Raw genomic sequence first — 20,259 nt, 5'->3', positions numbered from 1 at the left:
TGCCCAGGCGGGTCTCGAACCCGCAGGCTCAGGCAACCCACTCACCTCAGCTTCCTAAGGCGCGGGATTATAGGCTGAGCCACCGAGCCTGGCTTGTTATTCTTTTTATACTATGATCTAATTTGAATTGAGTCCATTCAATGATAAGTAGATGTACTAATGATGATAAATATTCATGTACATTATCTAGGCAGGTGAAAGGTGGGGTGGCTTCAGTGCCTTCCAATTTCTATCTGGAATTTTACCTGCCCATCATCTATGATCACACCTGAGACCTCAGGTTGCTTCAGCAGGAGCAAGAGTCCATATCTCAGGGTGGTGCTTGTTGTCTCTGTTCCTGCACTAAAGATATCCCATGTGGTAATGACCAAGTTGTCCATGGTAAATTCTGATTGTTGATTGTGTTTTTCCTAGAAATGATATGTTAAATTATTTGAAAAATAAAAATCTGTTTAGATCACAGAAAAGTGTTTAATTGGTACCTAGAAAATTAAGCCAGATAATAAAGAATCCTATAGCTGAAGAAAAAGTTACATGAATTGTTAGAAATCCTTCAAATTGCTAAATTATAATCAGAGCTACACACTGGCAGGCCTTTCTGATGTCTCACTTTCTCACTCACTAGAGCCAGTCACTCCATGTGTAATCTTTCAAACGTAATATTTATTAAATCATGTCTGCTAATCACTGCCAATTTCACCATCTACTATTTATTTTATTATGTCTAAGTTTTTCATTTAAGCCTCCAGACCTACCCACCCCAAACCACATTGCTATTTGAAACCCCACCAGTCATTATTCCACCACTGTTTCTCAATTACAATCAGGATAACCTTTTTGAAAATTCCACATACTTGATCACTACACTTTTTATTCTTAGGACGTATTTGACCCTCCCTGCTAATCTCAGTCAGAGTTTCCTTAAAACCTACCTCATGAAGATTTGCTAGAATTTTTCCAAAGATAAGCCTTTCTTAGTTCCTATCTGTTCTTTGTTCCTTCGTTTGTTAATCATCCATTCATAGAACTTATTTTATTTACCGTGATATGTTCTTTGTGTGTGTGTTGTGATCTGACCCCAAATAGAGAATCAGCTTTATAAAACATAGTAAATATAAAACCTTCTATGCCTTTTTTCAGTGACAATTAAAAAATATCACAGTTTGCTCAAGCAATAGCTTGCATAAGCAATAAATACATTTTTAAGAAGGAGCATTTGTTTTAATATCCCAGTTTTTCCAGGAAAATCAAATCTATGAGTCATAAAATCAGGGTCTCATTTTACCTTTTCCATTCTAATCAGGAAGTAGTCAATAAAATCCCGAGGGTTGTTGATGTCCAGAGTTTCTTGATGTTCTTTTATTTTCTCCAAAATGAACTGCCTTTGGGCATTAATATTTTTAAGTAACTTATTGTGAATTCCTGGGAAATACTGTAAAAAGGGGAAAGTATTGCAGAGCTGAAAAAAGAAAGAATCCTTCATTAATTTCGTCAGCATGCATTTACAGGCCAATACATGTCAGATACTTTGTTATATGCTGAGTTGATACAGACAAATAAGGCATGCTTCCTGCACCGAAACACATTTGTATTAGAAGGAGAGACCACTGATAAAAGTAGCTGGAGTTACAGTATGCACAGGTCACAAAGTAACTTCAAAGCCACTCATATTCACTTTCTAACTGTAACTCTCTACAATCTAAGATATCAAACTAGTGACATATCAAAGGTAGAATCCACTGTTCATGTCAAGTTACCCTACACATATTTTTCTGGGGATGCCTCTAAAAAATTTGTGAAGTTTCATAGTCTTTTGTTGCAATAAAGAAACACTCCATCCAAAATATTAAAGAAGTGCTCAAATCACTTAGTTAAAAAAAATTATTTAAGTCTCTTCTAGCCTCAGGAATATGCAATTTTTTCTGAGTCATTTGGTCCTAGAGCTTAACTACTCAGCTTTAAACAATACTTTAATGTAATACCTTTGGCATACACCAAAGCAATTTATTCAGGCAGGTAGCTTGACACAGAATCAAGAAAGCTTAATTTTATATCTAGCTCATTCATTGTCTTGCTAGGCTGCTTTGGAAATTATGCTTCATTGCTCTGGTTTACACTTTTCTGCTCCAAAAAAACGAGAGAGTAGACTATTCTCTCGAGATATCTACAGGTGACCTTATAATTTACATAGGATTTTAGTTGTTAATGATTGTACAGTGTAGGCTGTGAACACTGTCTGACAGTGTACCATAGTAAGAAACGCATTTCTTTTTTTTTTCTTTTTTCTTTTTTTGAATTGGAGTCTCACTCTGTTGCCCAGGCTGCAATGTAATGTCACCCTCACAGCCACTCCAGCAATGACCTGCTGGGTTCAGGCAAGACTTCTGCTTCAGCCTTCCAAGTAGCCAGAGCTACAGGTGTGTGCTACCACGCCCAACTAATTTTTTGATTTATTGTAGAGACGAGGTCTTGCCAAGTTGCCCAGGCTGTTCTTGAATTCATGGGCTCAGGCAATCCCCTCACTTTGGCCTCCAAAAGCGTTGGGATTACAGGCTTGAGCCATTGCACCCGGCCAGAAATGCATTTCAAATCACTACCCCCTGGCTGGGCTCGGTGGCTAAGCCTGTAATCCCAGCACTTTGGGAGACTGAGGTGAGGGGTTTGCCTGAGCCCACTGGTTCGAGAACAACCTGGACAACTTGGCGAGACCTCATCTCTACAATAAATCAAAAAATTAACCAGGCACGGTAGCGTGCACCTGTAGTTCTGGCTACTTGGAAGGCTGAGGCAGAAGGATCGCTGGAGCCCAGCAGGTCGAGGCCGCGGTGGCCGGGAGCGGCCACTGCACTCCAGTCTGGGTGACAGAGTGAGACTCCAACTCAAAAACAAACAAACAAACAAACAAAAATCAAATCACTACCTCTATGCTTACAGATATAAAACATCAGAAAAACAGGTTTATCAAAAAAATAGTTTACTATCAATGAAACACTCAGATTATATTTTTTCTGTCTATTCTAATTTACTTCATGTTTTAAATTTTATTTCAGCACATTATTGCTAAATAACTTACTAATAGATAAAAATAATAGTTTGATATGCATTTTTAGGAAATTTTAAAACAGGACAGAGAAATGAAGTAAGCATGAGCAATAGATAAACTAGAACATTGCTACCCATTCAAAAAGAACCTTGACCTTACCTGAATCCAGGGGGTGCTTAAAATTTTAAAGTTTTCATGAAAATACTTAATCAAGTTTTGAAATTTCTGATCACCATAGTCAAAACGATCCTGGAAAATGACAGAGCTGATCACATTGCAGGGAACACAGGTCAGGAGGAAAGCAGGGTCACAAGGAGATGCTAAAATCAATAGAAGTGAGAAGTTAGCACACAACTGTCACATATGTAAATCTTAAGCTGATTGTTTAAAATACTAAGAAAGGGTTAACTTTTAATATATTTTAATAGTAGTAATTACCTGAGTTTACCACCATTTCTATAAACTTCACTAGCCTAAAATAAAATGTATTGTGTATCCCAAACAAAACTATCTAATCTAGTCCAGTTTACTTGCTAATTTTTCTCCAAGAAGACTATTTGCATCCTTTTAATTTACAAAGAGAATTAAAAATAAAAATGTAATTTTATTTATTTATTTATTTTCAGTTGGCTTCTCACTCTGTTGCCCAGGCTGGAGTGCAGTGGACCTGTTGTGGCCGCTGCAGCCTCGACCTGCTGGTCTCTGGTGATCCTTCCGCCTCAGCCTTCCAAGTAGCTGGAACTACAAGCGTGTGCTACCACACCAGGCTAATTTTTGATTTATTGTAGAGATGAGGTCTCGCCAATTTGCCCAGGCGGGTCTCGAATCCGCAGGCTCAGGCAATCCACTCGCCTTGGCCTCCCAAAGTGCTGGGATTACAGGCTGAGCCACCGAGCTCAGCCTAAAAATGTAATTTTAAAACATCTTAAAAGCCAGACAAAATGGTGCATGCTTGTAGTCCCAGCTACTCAGGAAGCTGAGGTGGGGGTATCACATGAGTCCAGGAGTTCAGGTCCAGCCACAGCAAAATAGCAAGATTCCATCTCTAATATACATATATGAGCATATCTACATATATACATATGTTCATATATGTATATGGAGTTTAGCTCTCAGTGTGGATGCTTTCTCATGATACCCACAGAAAACTGAGAAGTCTAATATGATAAGCAAAGAATTAAAGAAATTTGACATTGTGTTTCATAAAACAGTTGAAAAAATTGTGCTCTCTTAAAGAAGAAAAGAGTACTGAGAGAAATGAGAATTATTATATTCAGATATTTGTAAAAATATGCTATAGTTTTGGAAAAAGTCTTCCTATATGTAATAAAGAATATGATTCCATTTTTTGATGTTTGATCTCTGAAAGTTTTGAAGCCTCACCCCCAACTCTTTTTCTACCCACATCTGCACAAGTTGATCAAGAAGCCCAAGTGCTCTCTCCATTGGCACAAGGAGAAAATCTAAGCCACATAGGCCTTTGCTTGCACATGAGAATCCTCATTCCAGCCCCACCTCATACCCGCCATAAAAACCTCAGATCAATATCTTTCCTTTGCTTTCTTACACCATTTTGGGACTTGGTAGGGAGCTACTCTGCTCTTCACTGAAACTGACAGGGAGTAATAAAACTTCCATCTCCGATTAGTGTTTGTGTGTGTGTGTGTGTGTGTGTGTGTGTGTGTGTGTGTGTGTGTGTGTTGATAATATAAACAGCTGAACTTGAATTGAGGTGAGAGGCAGGTCCCTCCACCCCTGGGAAGTGACAAACACAACATCATGAGCTAGGATCCAAAAGTAGAATTACAAGAAAAATGAATCTGCTCAACCTGGGAAACTTTCAAAAGTTAGAGTTTTCCAGTGATGAAAGGAACTTCCCCAAGAGTGTGACATCTCCATAACTAGATGGAATCAAGCAGAGCCTAGTGAATCCTAGATCAGGCAGTTGAAAGATCATATTCACCATAAGAAGCCTAAACCAGTTAAAAATAAATTAGTCTTAAAATATAAATTAAGTATAAAAAATCATTTCCCAGATTATCTGTATGAAAACCTGATATTTTTTGCTTTGCTATTCTATTTCTAAAATTATATTCTAAGAAAGTAGCCAGAGATCTGCAATAATTTTTATGGATTGCATTTTTTTATATGTATAGCAGCAAAGACTAGAAACAACCAATCTGCTTAAAATAATTAGTTCAATAAACTATGGCACATTCAACATAATGGACTACTGTACAGTTCAGTTAAAATGATATCAGAAAACATTTAAAAATGAAGCACATGGAATAGTTATACAATATATAATTAAAAAAATAAGTTCACACACATATCAAGAATCATCCACAGTAACCAGGTGGGTTTCATTCCTAGGATGCTGGGCTGGTTCAACATTTGCAAGTTCAAAAATGTATTTCAACATATTAACAGATGTAAAACCAAGAACCACATGATTATATCATTAGATGCCTAAAAAAGCATTCAACAAAATCCAGTCTCAGTTTTTGATTAAAAAAAAAAAAATCCTTGAGTACCTAGGTATAAAAGGAACATTTCTCAAAATTGTGAGCCATCTATGATAAACCCACAACATTTTGTTCAGTGGGCAAAAGCTGGAAGCGTCCGTCCTAAGGATGGGAAGAAGACAAAGATGCCTACTCTCACCCCTCCTTTTCAAAATAGTGCTGGAAGTCCTAGCCAGAGCAATTAGTCAAGAGAAGGAAATCAGGGGTATCCAAACAGGAAAATAGGAAGTTTAGCTATACCTCTTTGTGGATGATATGATTCCATGCCTTGAAAACCCTAGGGAGTATGTCAAAAGTCTCCTGATACATCACTTTGGTAAAGTCTCGGATTACGGAATCAACGTGCAAAAGACAGTTGCATTTCTATATACTAGCAACAAGCAGGTGGAAAACCAAATAAATAGCACAATCTTATTCACAATAACCACCAAATAAAATGAAATACCTTGGTATCCACCTAACCTGAGAAGTGAAAGACCTTGTAATGAGAACTACAAAATGTTACACGAAGAAATCAAGGACGACACAAACAAATGGAAAAATATTCCATGTTGATGGAGCAGAATAATCAATATTGTCAAGATGTTCATTCTACCCAAGACTATCTTAGATGCAGTGATCAACTTCATTTTTCTCTGACCTGGCAACGACAATACAGAAATTCATATGGAAACAAAAAAGAGCACGAACAGCCAAAACAATTCTCAACAAAAGGAACAAAGTGGAAGGTATCACATTCCAGACTTTAAATTTATTACAAGGTTATAGTAGCCAAAACAGCCTGGTATTGGTACAAGAATAAACACATAGACTAACGAAACAGGACAGAGATTCTGGAAGCAAAAACACAGACTCAAAAGCATGGACTTTCAACCAACTCAACTTCAACAAAGTCACTCATAAAAAATCACTAGGGGAAAGAAGACCATATTTTGCAAATGGTACTGGGGAAACTAGCTGACAATATGCATAAGATTGAGACTGGACCCCTACCTATTACCATATACAAAAATCAACTCTAAATGTATCAAAGACTTCAATGTAAAACCTCAAACTATAAGAATCCTAGAAGAAAATGTAGGAAACACCCTTGTTCACATTGGAGTAGGCAGTGAATTATTGACCAAGTCCCCAAAAGTGAGTTCCATAAAGGCTAAGATAGACAAGTGGGTCTCATCAAACTGAAAAGTTTTTGCACAGCAAAAGGAATCATCAAGAGAGTAAGGGAACAACCCACAGAATGGGGAAAAATATTTGCAAATTATATCTGACCATAGCCTAACATCCAGGATCTATGAGGAACTCAAATAAAGTGAAAGAAAAAAAACATTAAAAAACGGGCAAGGAAATGAACAGACACTTCTTCAAAGATGACATACAAGCAGCCAACAGACTCATGAAGAATTGCCCAGCCTCATTAATCATCAGAAAAAAGGAAATCAAAACTACAATGAGATACCACCTAACTCTGGTAAGGATGGCTATCTATCATTAGTAAGTAAAAAAATGACAGATGCTGTTGCAGGTTCAGCCTAAAGGGAATGCATCTGTGCTGCTGGTGGGAACGCAAGCTAGTTTAACCTCTTTGAAAAGCAATGTGAGAATTCCCAAAAGAACTAAAAATTGACCTTCCATATGACCCAGCCATCGCTTTCCTGGGAATATACCTGGAGGAAAATAAATCATTCTACAAAAAAGACATCTGTATATGCATGTCTACTGCTGCACTATTCACAATAGTAAAAACACGAAATCAACCCTACTGATCTTCAAAAGTGTACCAGAAAAAGAAAATGTGGTACATAGACATGATTGGAGTATTAGGCAACCATAAAGAAGAACAAAATTATAGACTTTGCAGGAAATTGGATGGAGTCGAAAATACTAATACTAAGTGAATTATCACAGCAACAAAGAGCTGAATACCACGTGTTCTCACTCATAAATGGGCCCTGAACAGTCAGTCACATTAGTGCAAGGGTGGAATCAGCAGTCACACCTTGGAGAGAAAGGGAGAGGGAGGAATGTGGGGGACACATGACAACACAAAGGGTACCTAGTCCACTACTGGGGGAGTGAGGGCAATCTAGAAGCATCCTTCGCCTGCATTCAGCCTACTTATGTAGTTAATTCTCGCTTGCACGCCACATCTGTATAACAAAAATAAATAAATAAGTAAATAAACAGATCAGTATACACAGTATATTTCTCATTTTCTTACTCCTATTCTGGAAGATCTTCCCCCATTTCTACATAGTAAGTGTAAAAAGCACAAATAATGTTTCTTGACATTATAACTTCATTTCTAAACATTTATTTTAAAAATGAAACAAGGCATGCAAATATCCAGAATGATTGAAAATTTATGTCAATAGCAGCAAAAAAAACACCCACATCAGTTTCCCATAGATAATATACTATCGATAACCTAATAAGTTCTTTAAGAATTTTTTAAAATAATTTTAATTTTTATTAATTTTAATTTTTAATTTTATTTTTTAATTTTTTGAGTTGGAGTCTCACTCTGTCGCCCAGACTGGAGTTCAGTGGCACGCTCCCAGCCACCGCAGCTTTGACCTGCTGGGCTCCGGCGGTCCTTCTGCCTCAGCCTTCCAAACAGCTGGAACTACAGGCGCACGCTACCATGCCCGATAATTTTTTTTTTTCAATTGTAGAGATGAGGTCTCACCAAGTTGCCCAGGCGGGTGTCGAACCCATGGGCTCAGGCAATCCACTCACCTCAGCCTCCCAATGCGCGAGATTACAGGCTGAGCCACTGAGCCCGGCTTAATTTTTTACTTTAAAGATATGGGCTACAATTCAGGATTAGGTAGATAAGTGGTCATCATACAGGTAAAGTTTGGGATTCCCCTTGGTCCCTACTTCATCTCGTTTGAAATCAATTACCCTTATTGATGTTATGTACCTTTCCTCTCTCCCCCGGCGGTGTCCTGGCACTGCCAATCCCTTTCTTATAGTATTATAATAAATTTTCAGGGTCCGCTTATGAGGGAGAACATGTGGTACTCAGTTCTTTGTTTCTGTGATAGATTACTGAGTATTATAGACTCTAAATCCATCCAAGTTGTTGAGAAGTTCATAATTTTGTCCTTTTCTATGACTGTGTAATCTTCCATCGTGCCTATGTACATTTTTTTATCCAGTTCACTTTTAATGGGCAGCACAGTTAGTTCTATGTTTTTGCTATTGTGAATAATGCTGCAATAAACCTGCATGTGCAGGTATCTTTTTTATATAATGATTTGAGTTCCTCCAGGTATATTCCTGGAAAGGTGATTGCTGGGTTGTATGGAAGGTCGATTTTTAGATCTTTTAGGAATTGCCACACTGTTTTCCACAGAGGTTGTACTAGTTTAACCTCCCACCAGCAGTGTAGAAGTGTTCCCTTTTCCCCACATACTCTCCAGCTTCTGCTGTTTTTTTTGAGTTATTGATGATGGCCATCCTGACTGGGGTTAGGTGGTATCTCAGTGTGGTATTAATTTGTGTTTCTTTGATGACTAGTGAGGCTGAGCATTTTCTCAAGTATCTGTTGGTTGCTTGTATGTCTTCTTTTGAGAATTGTCTATTCATATAATTTTCCCACTTTTTAATAGAACTGGTTTTTTTAAAATTTCATTTTGAGTTCCTTGAAGATACTGGATAATGGGCCTTTGTCAGACATATAATTGACAAATATTTTTTTCCCAATCTATGGGATGCCTCCCTACTCTCTTGATGGTTTCTTTGCTTTACAGAAGCTTTTCAGTTTTATGAAGTTCCATGTCCTCTTGTCTATCTTATCACTTATGGCATGGGCATTTAGGGTTTTAATCAATAATTGGTTGCCTATCCCAATTTCCATAAGGGTGCCAGCAAAGAGGGATAATTTAACTTCCTCTTTTGCTATCTGGATGGCCCTGATTTCCTGTGTTTTCTAAGGTTCTTATAGTTTGAGGTTTTACACTTAGGACTTTCGTCCAATTAGAGTTGATTTTTGTGTATGGTGAAACAGATAGGAGTCCTGTTTCAATCTTCTACATGTGGTCAGTCAGTTTTTCCAATACCGTTTATGGAATAGGTTCTCCTTTCTCCAGTGACTGTTGTTGGAGGCTTTGTTGAAGAATAGTTGGTTGAGAAATCGAGGTTTTGCTTCCAGAATCTCTATCCTGTTACATAGGTCTAAATGCCTGTTCTTGTATCAATACCAGGCTGTTTTTATTTTTGTAATCTTAGCAAAGTTTAAAGTTTGGAAGTGTGATACCTCCCAATTTGTTTCTTTTGTTAAGGATTGTTTTGGCTATTCATGGTTGTTTATGTTTCCATATGAACTTCTGTATTGTCATTTCCAGGTCTGAGAAGAATGATGCTGGTAATTTAATGGGTATTGTGTTGAATCTGTAGGTTGCTTTGGGTAGGATGGACATCTTAACAATGTTGATTCTTCCAGTCCATGAGCATGGACTATTTTGCCATTTTTTTGTGTCTTCTTTAGTTTCTTTGAGCATTGTTTTGTAGTTTTTGTTGCAAAGTTCTTTCACTTCTCTGGTCAGTAAGACACTGAGGTATTTCTTTTTTTTGGTGCTTATTGTGAATGCAATTGTGCTTTTTATTTGGTTTTATGTCTGTTTGTTGTTGGTGTATAAGAATGTGACTATCTTTTGCACATTTATTTTGCATCCCATGGCTTTGCCAAAGTCCTTTATCAGAGCAAGGAGGCTTTTGACAGATTCCCTTGACTTTTCGAGGTTTAGGAGCATATCATCAGTAAAGAAGGTATAGCTTAACTTCCTCTTTTCCTACTTGGATACCCCTGATTTCCTTCTCATGTCTGATTGCTCTAGCTAGGATATCCAACACAATATTGAACAGGAGGGGTGACAAACAATGGCTATCTCCAAGAACAATGGTACACAGGAGGTACTTACAGAGATCAAAGAATCATTGGAAAGAATGAATAAAAACCAAGGAATGCAAAGGCTAAAACTAAATGAAATTGCAATGGAGTTGGACAAACTTAAGAAAAAATATTTAGAAATATAAGAAATAAAGAACTCCATCCAAGAAATAAATAACAAACTGACAAGCATGGGAAGCAGAATTGACCAAGCAGAAGAAAGAATCTCAGAGCTGGGAGACCAAAATATGGAATTAACCCAATCTATTAAAAATATATTTAAAAAAAAAACACTTAGGAAGAAACTCTCCAAGAGATGTTCAGTTTTATCAAGAAGCCATACCCATGTCTTATCAGAATACCTGAAGTAGAAAAGAGAAACAGAAAATAACTTGTAATAAACATTCCATGAGGTCACTCAAGAAAATGTTCCTCATCTGGCCAGAGAGACAACTATGCAAGCACAAGAGAGTTACAGAACTCCTGCAAGATGTCTTTTGAGAAAACCAATGCTTAGACTCAAAATAATTCACCTACACAAAGTAGGTATAAAAGAAAAAATCCTAAATGCAGCCAGGGAAAAGGTCAGACTACCTACCTGAGAAAACCAGTCAGAACTGCTGCAGACGTATCTGCAGAAACACTACAGGCAAGAAGGAATTGGACCCCAATCTTTAATGTTCTAAAAGACAAAGAATTTCCTACCCAGTCAAACTAAACTTTATCAGTGAGGAAGAATTAAAATCCTTCCTAGACATCAATCCCTAAGACAATATGTTGCTTCCAGACCAGTTCTACAGGAGATGTTTAAAAAGGTGCTGTGCTCCAAAGAAAAGAGAAAGAAAATAAAGAACATATACTTCATAAGATTACAAACAAACGTAGAAGCGGCAGAATATATAGCCTACCTGTGAAAAAAAGAAAGCACATACATATATTAAAGCAAAAGTGAAAATAAAACACAACAGCCTTATAAGATCCTTATGACAGGGACAAACTCTCACATTTCAATAATCAGCCTGAATGTGAATGGGCTAAATGCAATATTGAAAAGATATAGAATGGCAAACTGGATAAAAGAGCACAATCCAACAATATGCTGCCTCCAGGAAATATATCTCATTACAAGGGACACTCACAGACTCAAAGTTAAAGAATGGAAAACAAGTTTTCAGGTAAATGGAAAACAAAAGAAAGAAGGAGTTGTGATCTTAATATCAGACAAAACAATATTTAAGCTATCAAGGCCAGGCTTGGAGGCTCAGCCTGTAATCCCAGCACTTTGGGAGACCAAGGTAAGTGAATTGTCTGAGCCTGCAGGTAGGTTGAGACCAGCCTGGGCACTTGGCAAGACCTCATCTCTACAATAAATGAAAAATTAGTTGGGCATGGTAGCGTGCACCTATAGTTGCAGCTACCTGGAAGGCTGAGGCAGAAGGATCACTTGATCCAGCAGGTCGATGCTGGGGTGGCTGTGAGTGTGGCACTGCATTCCAACCTGGGTGACAGAGTGAGACTCCAATTCAGAAAAATCTATCAAAAATTAAAAAAGATACTGAAGGATACTACATAATGATAAAAGGTTCAATCCATCAACAAGAAATAACATCCTAAAAATTTATGCACCCAACACTGGAGCACTAGCTTTTATAAAGAAGCTACTAAACAAGCTGAAAAAAGACATTGACTCTAACACTATCACAGTTGGGAACTTAAATATGCCACTAACAATCCTAGATAGATCATTGAGGCAAAAAATTAACCAGGAGATCTGTACCTCAACTTGATGCTTGACCAAATGGACTTAATAGATAGCTACAGAATACTCCACCCAACCACAGAATATACATTCTATTCATCACCACATGGGAAATACTCCGAAGCTGACCATGTCCTTGGTTGTAAATCAAACAAACAAGTTCCATAAGATTGAAATACTGTCATTCACCTTCTCAGACCACTGTGGAATAAAAGTAAATATCAACACCAACAAAATTCCCCTAAAGTCACAAAGTCATGAATACTAAACAGCATGATGCTGAACAACTCCTGGGTCAACGCAGAAATCAAAACAGAAATTAAAAGATTCCTGGAAACAAATGAAAATAGACATATCATGCCAAAACCTCTGGGATGCCATGAAATAAGTACTAAGAGGGGAATTCATCTCTCTATAAACACACATCAGGAAAACTGATCACAAGTTAACAGCCTAACAAATCACCTAAGGAAGGTGGAAAGACAAGACCACTAAAATCCTAACTTCAGCAGAAGAATTCAGGTCACCAAAGTAAAAGCCCAAATGTGGGACATAGAATACAAAAATATCATAGAACAAAAACAACAAAACAAAAAGCTGGTTGTTTTTAAAAGTATCTAAATTTGAGCTTATAAAACCACATGTATCTTAGGGTCCTGATCATACCCCTTTCCTTCCTGGTCTCCAGCCCACCTCTTGCTCTGTCACCCTCTCTTGGTCTTACACGCACATACACACATCTACACACTACAGAGATCTGTGCTGTTGGGGCTCCCTCTTTTCATTGCTATACTCTTCCATGGAAGCCGAATTGCAGCCCTGCACACTGGGAGAATTTGATGACGCTTGCATTGCTTCTCAAGGTGTTACTATAATAGTTACATAATTTTCATGTTAATGTGGCCAAAACTGCCAGCTGATTACCCAAACCCATGTTCTCCTCTTCCTCCTGGGCACAGAGTGAACCATGTTTTCCAGTTCCTCGTGCAGTTAGGTTTGGCCCTGTTACTACATGATAGCCCAAGACACATTTTTGGGTGCCACTTCCATGCCTGGCCTAAACAATATATTTGCCCTTTTCCTATTTTCTCCTCCTTCCACTATCATACAAGTAGATAAATCCTGGATAACACTGGAAGCCAAATGCTGAAGATATCACAGCCTCTATCAACCTGGTGTCTGAAAATACTGTCTGGCCAGCCACTTCACCTCTTTATACTGTTACGTGAGCAAAAAGGAAACTGCTATCATATTTGAGCCATCATACCTTTTTTTAAGTCTACTTGTAATAGCATTTATTCTACCCAAAAGATTACTGTTAATTATCTAAAGAAATGTGCACCGTTGGTTTTCTTTAATGCTTCCACCAGACACGAGGCTTCCTCTTGAATTCGGTCTTCAATCGTTTTCTTTCCCATTCCCATATTCCGCAAAACCATGAGGGAGAAACGCCGGGTTTGCTTCCATATTTCTCCATTGCTGAAAACAACTCCTATAAGGACAAAAAGAGACAGAGTAAAAATATCACCATTGTCATAAATGCTAGCTGAGAATACTCATCTCAGGAAATGATGCTGGCGCTTAAGCAGGGATGTGGATAAAGTGGTGTCAGCTTCAGGAATTCTCATTAAGTTCCATCCCACCTGCTTCCTCTCTTAACCCAACCTAGTATTTTACTGTCAGGAATCTTGAATTTACATATCACTAAACTCTTCTTCTTCCATCAGCTCCTCTAAACCTCAGAATATCTCTGTGAACCTGGTGTTTTCTCCCCATTCTAAAAGGATGCTGAAGTTAAGGGAATTAAAATTGCTATTATATCACAGCGACAAGTAATGGTGATTCCAAGTCATAAGTTAAATATACAAGGGTGGGTTTATGAAGTTTGAAGAGAAACAAGAAGATAAAACAATTCTCCAGAGAAAGTGGGACAAGTCTTTTGCATTGGAAAGAATCTCGGAACAATTTATTACTCAGGTAAGAAATACAGTCATTGACAGATCGCTCTTCTCAGTTTAACATTCCTTCTCTACTTGTTAAATCTCTCTCAGGAAGTGGCCTTAGCACCAAGGAAGTTCAACATCAGATTTCCAGAGTCCAGACAAGACCAGGGAAAAAAGTTAGCTCATAGGAAACTTGTCCTGAAATTCTCTTAGAGAAAAATGCAGAGGAGGGGCAGACACCATTCAGATCTTTATTCTGTATGCCAAAACCCAAGGATCCCTCAGAAAACTGGAGATTTTATGAGCAGCACCAAAAACAAAAGGAAGATTGTTCAAGTACTTAGTAAAAGGAGATTTTTCTTATATCAATTTCAATTCATACTCACCATGTGTTTTTTTCATGATCCTCTTTTCAGAGCATACTTTTGCTTTGTGCTTGGTATTCAATTGGATTTAAATATTCTTATGCTTTTTTAAAGAATAAAAGATAGAAAGCAAGGCAAGAAATATTCCACATTTATGTAGGTTATGTGCATGCTATGCAATGTTCTTAAAATTGTTTCTGGGTATCAGTGACTCAGACCAGGAAGCAATCTGCCTGATGAATAAATAATTTAGTCATATTGCTTCCTTCTCTGTTCTCTTGGTTCCTTTTTTATTATCTTAACTGGCCATAATTTGTGTGTTTGTCACAAATTCGTAGAACATTAGTAGTTAAATGGTTTGCTTTCATTGAATTTAATGTTTATGGGGACTTTGTGCCACCTTCATACATTTTAAATATGGAGTAAAGATTCTTTATAAATGAATTTTTCATGTTATTTGGTACAAATTATAAAAATTTTGTCTCATAAATATTCCTACATACTTTAATTTACGAATTTATTAGCCTATTTGGAGTCTTTATAACCTAAAAATCCACACATAGTTCCCAAAGATATATACCTAATCCTTGAGTGACTTTTTCAACAACTGGTAGGGTCCCTCTACCAGAAAATTCTTCTCCCCGGTCAATCAAGGCTTCCTTTTACAGCTTCATATCCATGTAACACCACAGTGGGCTTCATGCCAAGATACACAGTGAACACAGGGCCATACTCTTTTGCTAGCTGGAAAAAGAACAAGAAATGAAAGAAAAGTAAAAATTTCAAAACAGAAATGTAGATAAGTGATGAAGACATTTTCAGTCTTAGAACAAACAGTTTAATATTCATTCACCAATATGAAAGTTTTCAAACTTTAGAACCAGTTATTCAGTAAGAAAATACATTATTTACATGGTAATTATCATTACTAGTAATATTGCTATTATTATTATTATCCTTATCAATACTTATCCTTTATTCAGTTTCTACTATGAGGCAGAAGCTATATTATGAATTTTGTTTTTATTATTTTATTAGCTTTTCCCCCAAATCTATAATTGCACCAAATTTCCACCTCCTTTCTACAGTTAAAATAAATGATGTGTTCCTTCTTCTGTTTAAAGAAAGCCCCTTCAACTTGCCCTGTGTGTAGACTAGCAACTGTCCCTCATTATTCATTCTCTATATCTTCTTTCAAGCACCAGACACCTCTAAGTTTTCATAATAGATGAGATAATAGCAGTTTGGTCATTCCCCAGCTTCACTTAAAGCTATATGTGACCATGTGACAAAGTTTCCATGAAATGGTGTGAGCACAAGTAATGTGTGCAAATTCCACATTGTTGCATAAAAGGCAATTGCTTGCCCCTTATTTTTGCTTCTATCCATGGGCTGAAATGACAGCATGGAGCTGCCCCCACTGTGACCATGCAAATGAGAACAACAGCCTGAGGACACAAAATGGGAAAACCTCAAAGATTGAGAAACACTGGTTGTCTGAACCACCCCATGAAGGACAAGCAGCCATCAACACTCACTGCTAGATCATTCTGAAAGAAATTAACACCTATCATCTTTTAGTCATTGTATTGTTGAGTCTTTTTGTCAACTTATTTGGTATCCTAAATGTTCTAGGACTTACACTTTTTCAACTTGTCTAATGTTGAACTTCTTTTGCTGCCCTGCCATTTGTTCTCCATAAAGCAATGTTCTTAAAAATCCTTGCAATGCCTGGATGCCCTGACCCCTGCTTACCTATCCAATTTCATCTTTTACTGTGTTCTTTCTTACTCACTGGGCTACAAACACTTTGGTCCTCTTTCCAGGGTTCTGGGGAAAGAAACATTTCTCCTCTAGATTTGAAATACATGAAATAGACTTTTATCTATATTTCATCTAGGGAATATTTAATCATTCTTTAGTCTCTACTTCAACTTTACTTCCTTAGAGAAATTGCTAGCCACTCCTCTAACCCCGAGTTTCCTCAAGCTACGTGGCCTTTTTCTACCATTTTCCTGCTAAACAGATCATAATATACTTACTTGTCTCATAAATATATGCCTATTCTCTAAACTGTAAATCCTATAATGATAGGGACTTAAAAATTTTTTAAGTTCTTTAAGCCATTAGTTGTTTATTGCTGTGTAGGACATGGGGTAGGGTTTCTATGTCAATTTTTCTTCAAGTACAGCTACTTTCCCACTAACTCTTGACTGAGCAATAATTTCTCAAATTATCGGAAACACCCCTCTTTATTGTTTATTCAATCTCTTGAAAATAATTGATTATTTTTCTTCATTCTGCTTTACTTGATTTTTGTTATTAATGCAGCCAGAAGTGATAAATGCTATAGTTTTGGAAAGATACATTCTTTCATAGATACTTTAAATAAACTTTTTTCATGATAAAAAAATTTCATTCACCATTGAAAATCCTTTGCACTCATCTAATGTGCAAAGTAGGCAATTATTTGTTCAATCTATTATATATCCAAGTAACCCGTGCAAAATCATTATTATTTTTGCATTAAAGAAAAAGAAGATAAATATCAAAAAGATTTTAAAACTTGTTCAAAGCTGTTGATTGATAAATGGATGACCTGCAGTGCTCAATCTTTTTGAATTCAGAGCCAAAGCACAGGAAGAAGGAGTTTCCAGAAGTAGTGCTCTGGTAACTTGCAGTCTTGAGAAAAAGACAAATTTCACATAATTCTTTTTGTGTTCAGAGACCTACTGCTATGTAAATGACCCAGAGCAGAGAATTACTGACTCATGTATTGAGCAAATATAATAGGAGCTGTGAAGATTTCTGAACCCTTAGTTATTCCCTTGACTTCAAACCAATATGTGCTTTAGGAGAAATTGGTGCTGTGACCCTGTAAATCAGTAGTTTTTTTTTTTTTTAACCGAAAGATGTTCTGTGGAGAGTGCGGCCTGAGCCAAGATGGCGCCCGGGACCTCTGCCAAGTCCCATGATTAGGCGCATGATATACCGCCGGGCCCTCCTTCACTGCGCACTGCGCAAGTGCAACGCTGCAGAGCCTATGAACTGCTGACACGCTGGTACGGGACTTGTGGGTGGAGACCAAGGGATATAAGTACGGGACAACGGGGAAGAAGCAAGAAGAAGCTAGAAGAAGAAAGAAGAAGCTGGCATGGTGTAAAGGCTGAATAAACCGCTTTGAGAAGAACACGTTGTTGTTGCCTCCTTCCTGCTGGTCAGGGGTGAGCGACAATGTTCCATTTTCATTAGAGTTTATACAAAATAATTACTTGAAAGAGGACCTAAATCACAATATGGACAAATAATCTCTACTTTTGACATTTTCTTTTTATTTTACTTTATTTGAGTATAAAGATGTGGGGTATAAGCCAGGATTAGGTAACTAGGTATGTCTGTGCAGGTGAAGTTTGGGCTGCCAACTGGTTCTCATTTCCCCTAGTTTAGGATCGGGTATACTTTGTGTTGTTACATGCCCCTCTTTTTCCCCTGGCAGTGTCCTCTGACTGCCAATCCCTCTCTTATGCTATTGTGGTTAATGTTCAGGTCCCACTTATGAGTGAGAATGTGTGTTTCTTTTGTTTTGAGTTGGAGTCTCACTCTGTTTCCCAGAGCAGTGGCACCCTCATGGCCACTGCAGTCTCCACCTGCTGGGCTCAGGCAATCCTTCTGCCTCAACCTTCCAAGTGGCCAGAACTACAGGTGCACAGTACCATGCCCAGCTAACTTTCTATTTATTGTAGAAATGAGGTCTTGCCAATTTGCCTGGGTTGGTCTCAAATTCGCGGGCTCAGGTAATCCACTCGCCTCAGACTCCCAAAGTGCTGGGATTACAGGCTGAGCCACGGAGCCCAGCCTATGTGTAGTATTTGGTTCTTTGTTTCTGCGATAGGTCATTAAGAATGATTGTCTCCAATTCCATCCAATTTGCTGGGAAGTCCATTATTTTGTCCTTCTTTATGGCTGCATCATGTTCCATTGTGTATATGTGCCATGTTTTCTTTATCTTGTCTACTTTCAATAGGAGTGGGGTTGGTTCCATGTTTTTGCTATTGTGAATAGTATGGCAATAAACATGCATGAGCAGGTATCTTTTTTTATAGGACAAGTTGTGTTCCTTCTGATATATTCCAAGGAGGGGGATTTCTGGATGGTATGGAAGGGCAATTTCTAGTTCATTTAGACATTGCCACACTATTTTTCATAGAGGTTGTATTAGTTTGCACTTCCTAAATGCAAAACCTTAAACTATAAGAATTTTAGAAGAAAACGCAGGAGACATACTTACATACACAAGAGTAGGCAATTCATTCTTAATCAAATCCCCAAAAGCATATGCCATAAAGGATAAGATAGACAAGTGGGACCTCATCGAACTGAAAAGGTTTTGCACAGCAAATGAAACCACTAGGAGAGTGGGGAGACAGCTCACAGAATGGGAAAAATTGTCTGCTAATTGTATATCTGACAAAGGTCTTACATCAAGGATCTGTAAGAATTCAAATGAACCAAAAGGGAAAAAACAACCAGCCCTATTAAAAAATGAGCATAGGACATGAATAGACACTTCTCTAAGGAAGACATATGGGCAGCCAACAGACATATAAAAAATGCCCACCTCACCGATCATCAGAGAAATGCAAATCAAAACCACGCAGAGAGAACACCTTACCAGGTAATGATGGCCATCGAAAATAAAAAAAAATTAGTTGCTGATGTTGGTGTGGAGAAAAGGGGACGCTTCTACTTTTCACATTTTCAACAATCCTATAAAAAATCTGTGAGTTTAGCAATGTTTCAGGCTTGGTATGAGTGACTACATCTTGGGCTGCTGACTACATGTTGAACTGCTGATGAACTTTAAGATCCACAAAGAAACTGTGAAAAACATCTTCTTTACAAATAACTAAGCACTCAACAATATGAGATACAAGAAAATTGATCCTAATTTTTACAAACACTTTGTTTTAGGTTTTTCCTGACTCTGTTAAGCAAATGCACATTTCTACGGATGATTGATGATGGATTCTTTGTTTAATCCACCATGAAGTAATATGACAAAAAAATTTATGAAATGTAAATAAATTCCTATAAATAAAAGCCTCCTTACCTTTCTTGAGTTGTACAGTTTCTGACTGCTATAGTTGCAACATTCATTCTTCTTCTTTTGCTAAGATTAACGAAGCTCATTTTTTTTCTGTCTGCATATGTGCTAAAGTTATATCTGGGTGTCCAATGGACACTTTTCTTTAGAACCATTTCTTTAAAACTTGGTGTCTGGGACTATATTTTATTTAGCTATAGGACTAACTTATTTATTCATTGCAAGCAACTAAAGTAAAATTAATCATACTTACCATGCTTAGGGTTTTGCTGAGGTCCTTAGTGTTTAACTGTATAGTATTTCCAACAATTGGGAAAGGAGTAGGGCCAGGTGGGAGCTTCCTTCTGGCATGGCTTCCATTCCAAAGAGAAAAAAGAATCAAACAAGAAAGACAAATCACCAGGATGATGAAGGGATCCATTGATGTGCTTTGTATAAATGCAATTAAGAGTTTAGAATCCAAAGATTATATAAACACAAAGTACAAGCCTATCACCACACATGTAATAAGCCTTTGAACTTTGAATCAATAATTCTAATCTTTGGTACACCTTGATCTGCTGGTAGAAATGAAAACAAGAAGTCACATTAGAATTGGTTAATTCCCAAGTTCTACCTGGAAA

At 37.5% G+C, this 20,259-nt stretch overlaps 1 protein-coding gene across 1 annotated transcript in view; it reads right to left on the bottom strand.

Moving 5' to 3' along the window:
- The window catches only part of LOC103250328 (cytochrome P450 2C3-like), a 42,024-nt gene extending 21,967 nt beyond the window's left edge, over positions 1-20,057 (bottom strand). Inside the window, 7 exon segments of the mRNA XM_008048913.1 lie at positions 269-410; positions 1,286-1,459; positions 3,203-3,363; positions 13,567-13,716; positions 15,113-15,194; positions 15,196-15,276; positions 19,890-20,057. Of these exon segments, the coding sequence (XP_008047104.1) occupies positions 269-410; positions 1,286-1,459; positions 3,203-3,363; positions 13,567-13,716; positions 15,113-15,194; positions 15,196-15,276; positions 19,890-20,057 (958 nt within the window).
- Between the last annotated feature and the right edge of the window lie 202 nt (positions 20,058-20,259).

This window comes from Carlito syrichta, unplaced genomic scaffold (assembly GCF_000164805.1).
Source record: "Carlito syrichta isolate Samal-C Ts95f unplaced genomic scaffold, Tarsius_syrichta-2.0.1 Scaffold128159, whole genome shotgun sequence".
NCBI classification, from domain to species: domain Eukaryota; kingdom Metazoa; phylum Chordata; class Mammalia; order Primates; family Tarsiidae; genus Carlito; species Carlito syrichta.
This window is presented reverse-complemented; position numbering and strand designations above follow the sequence as displayed.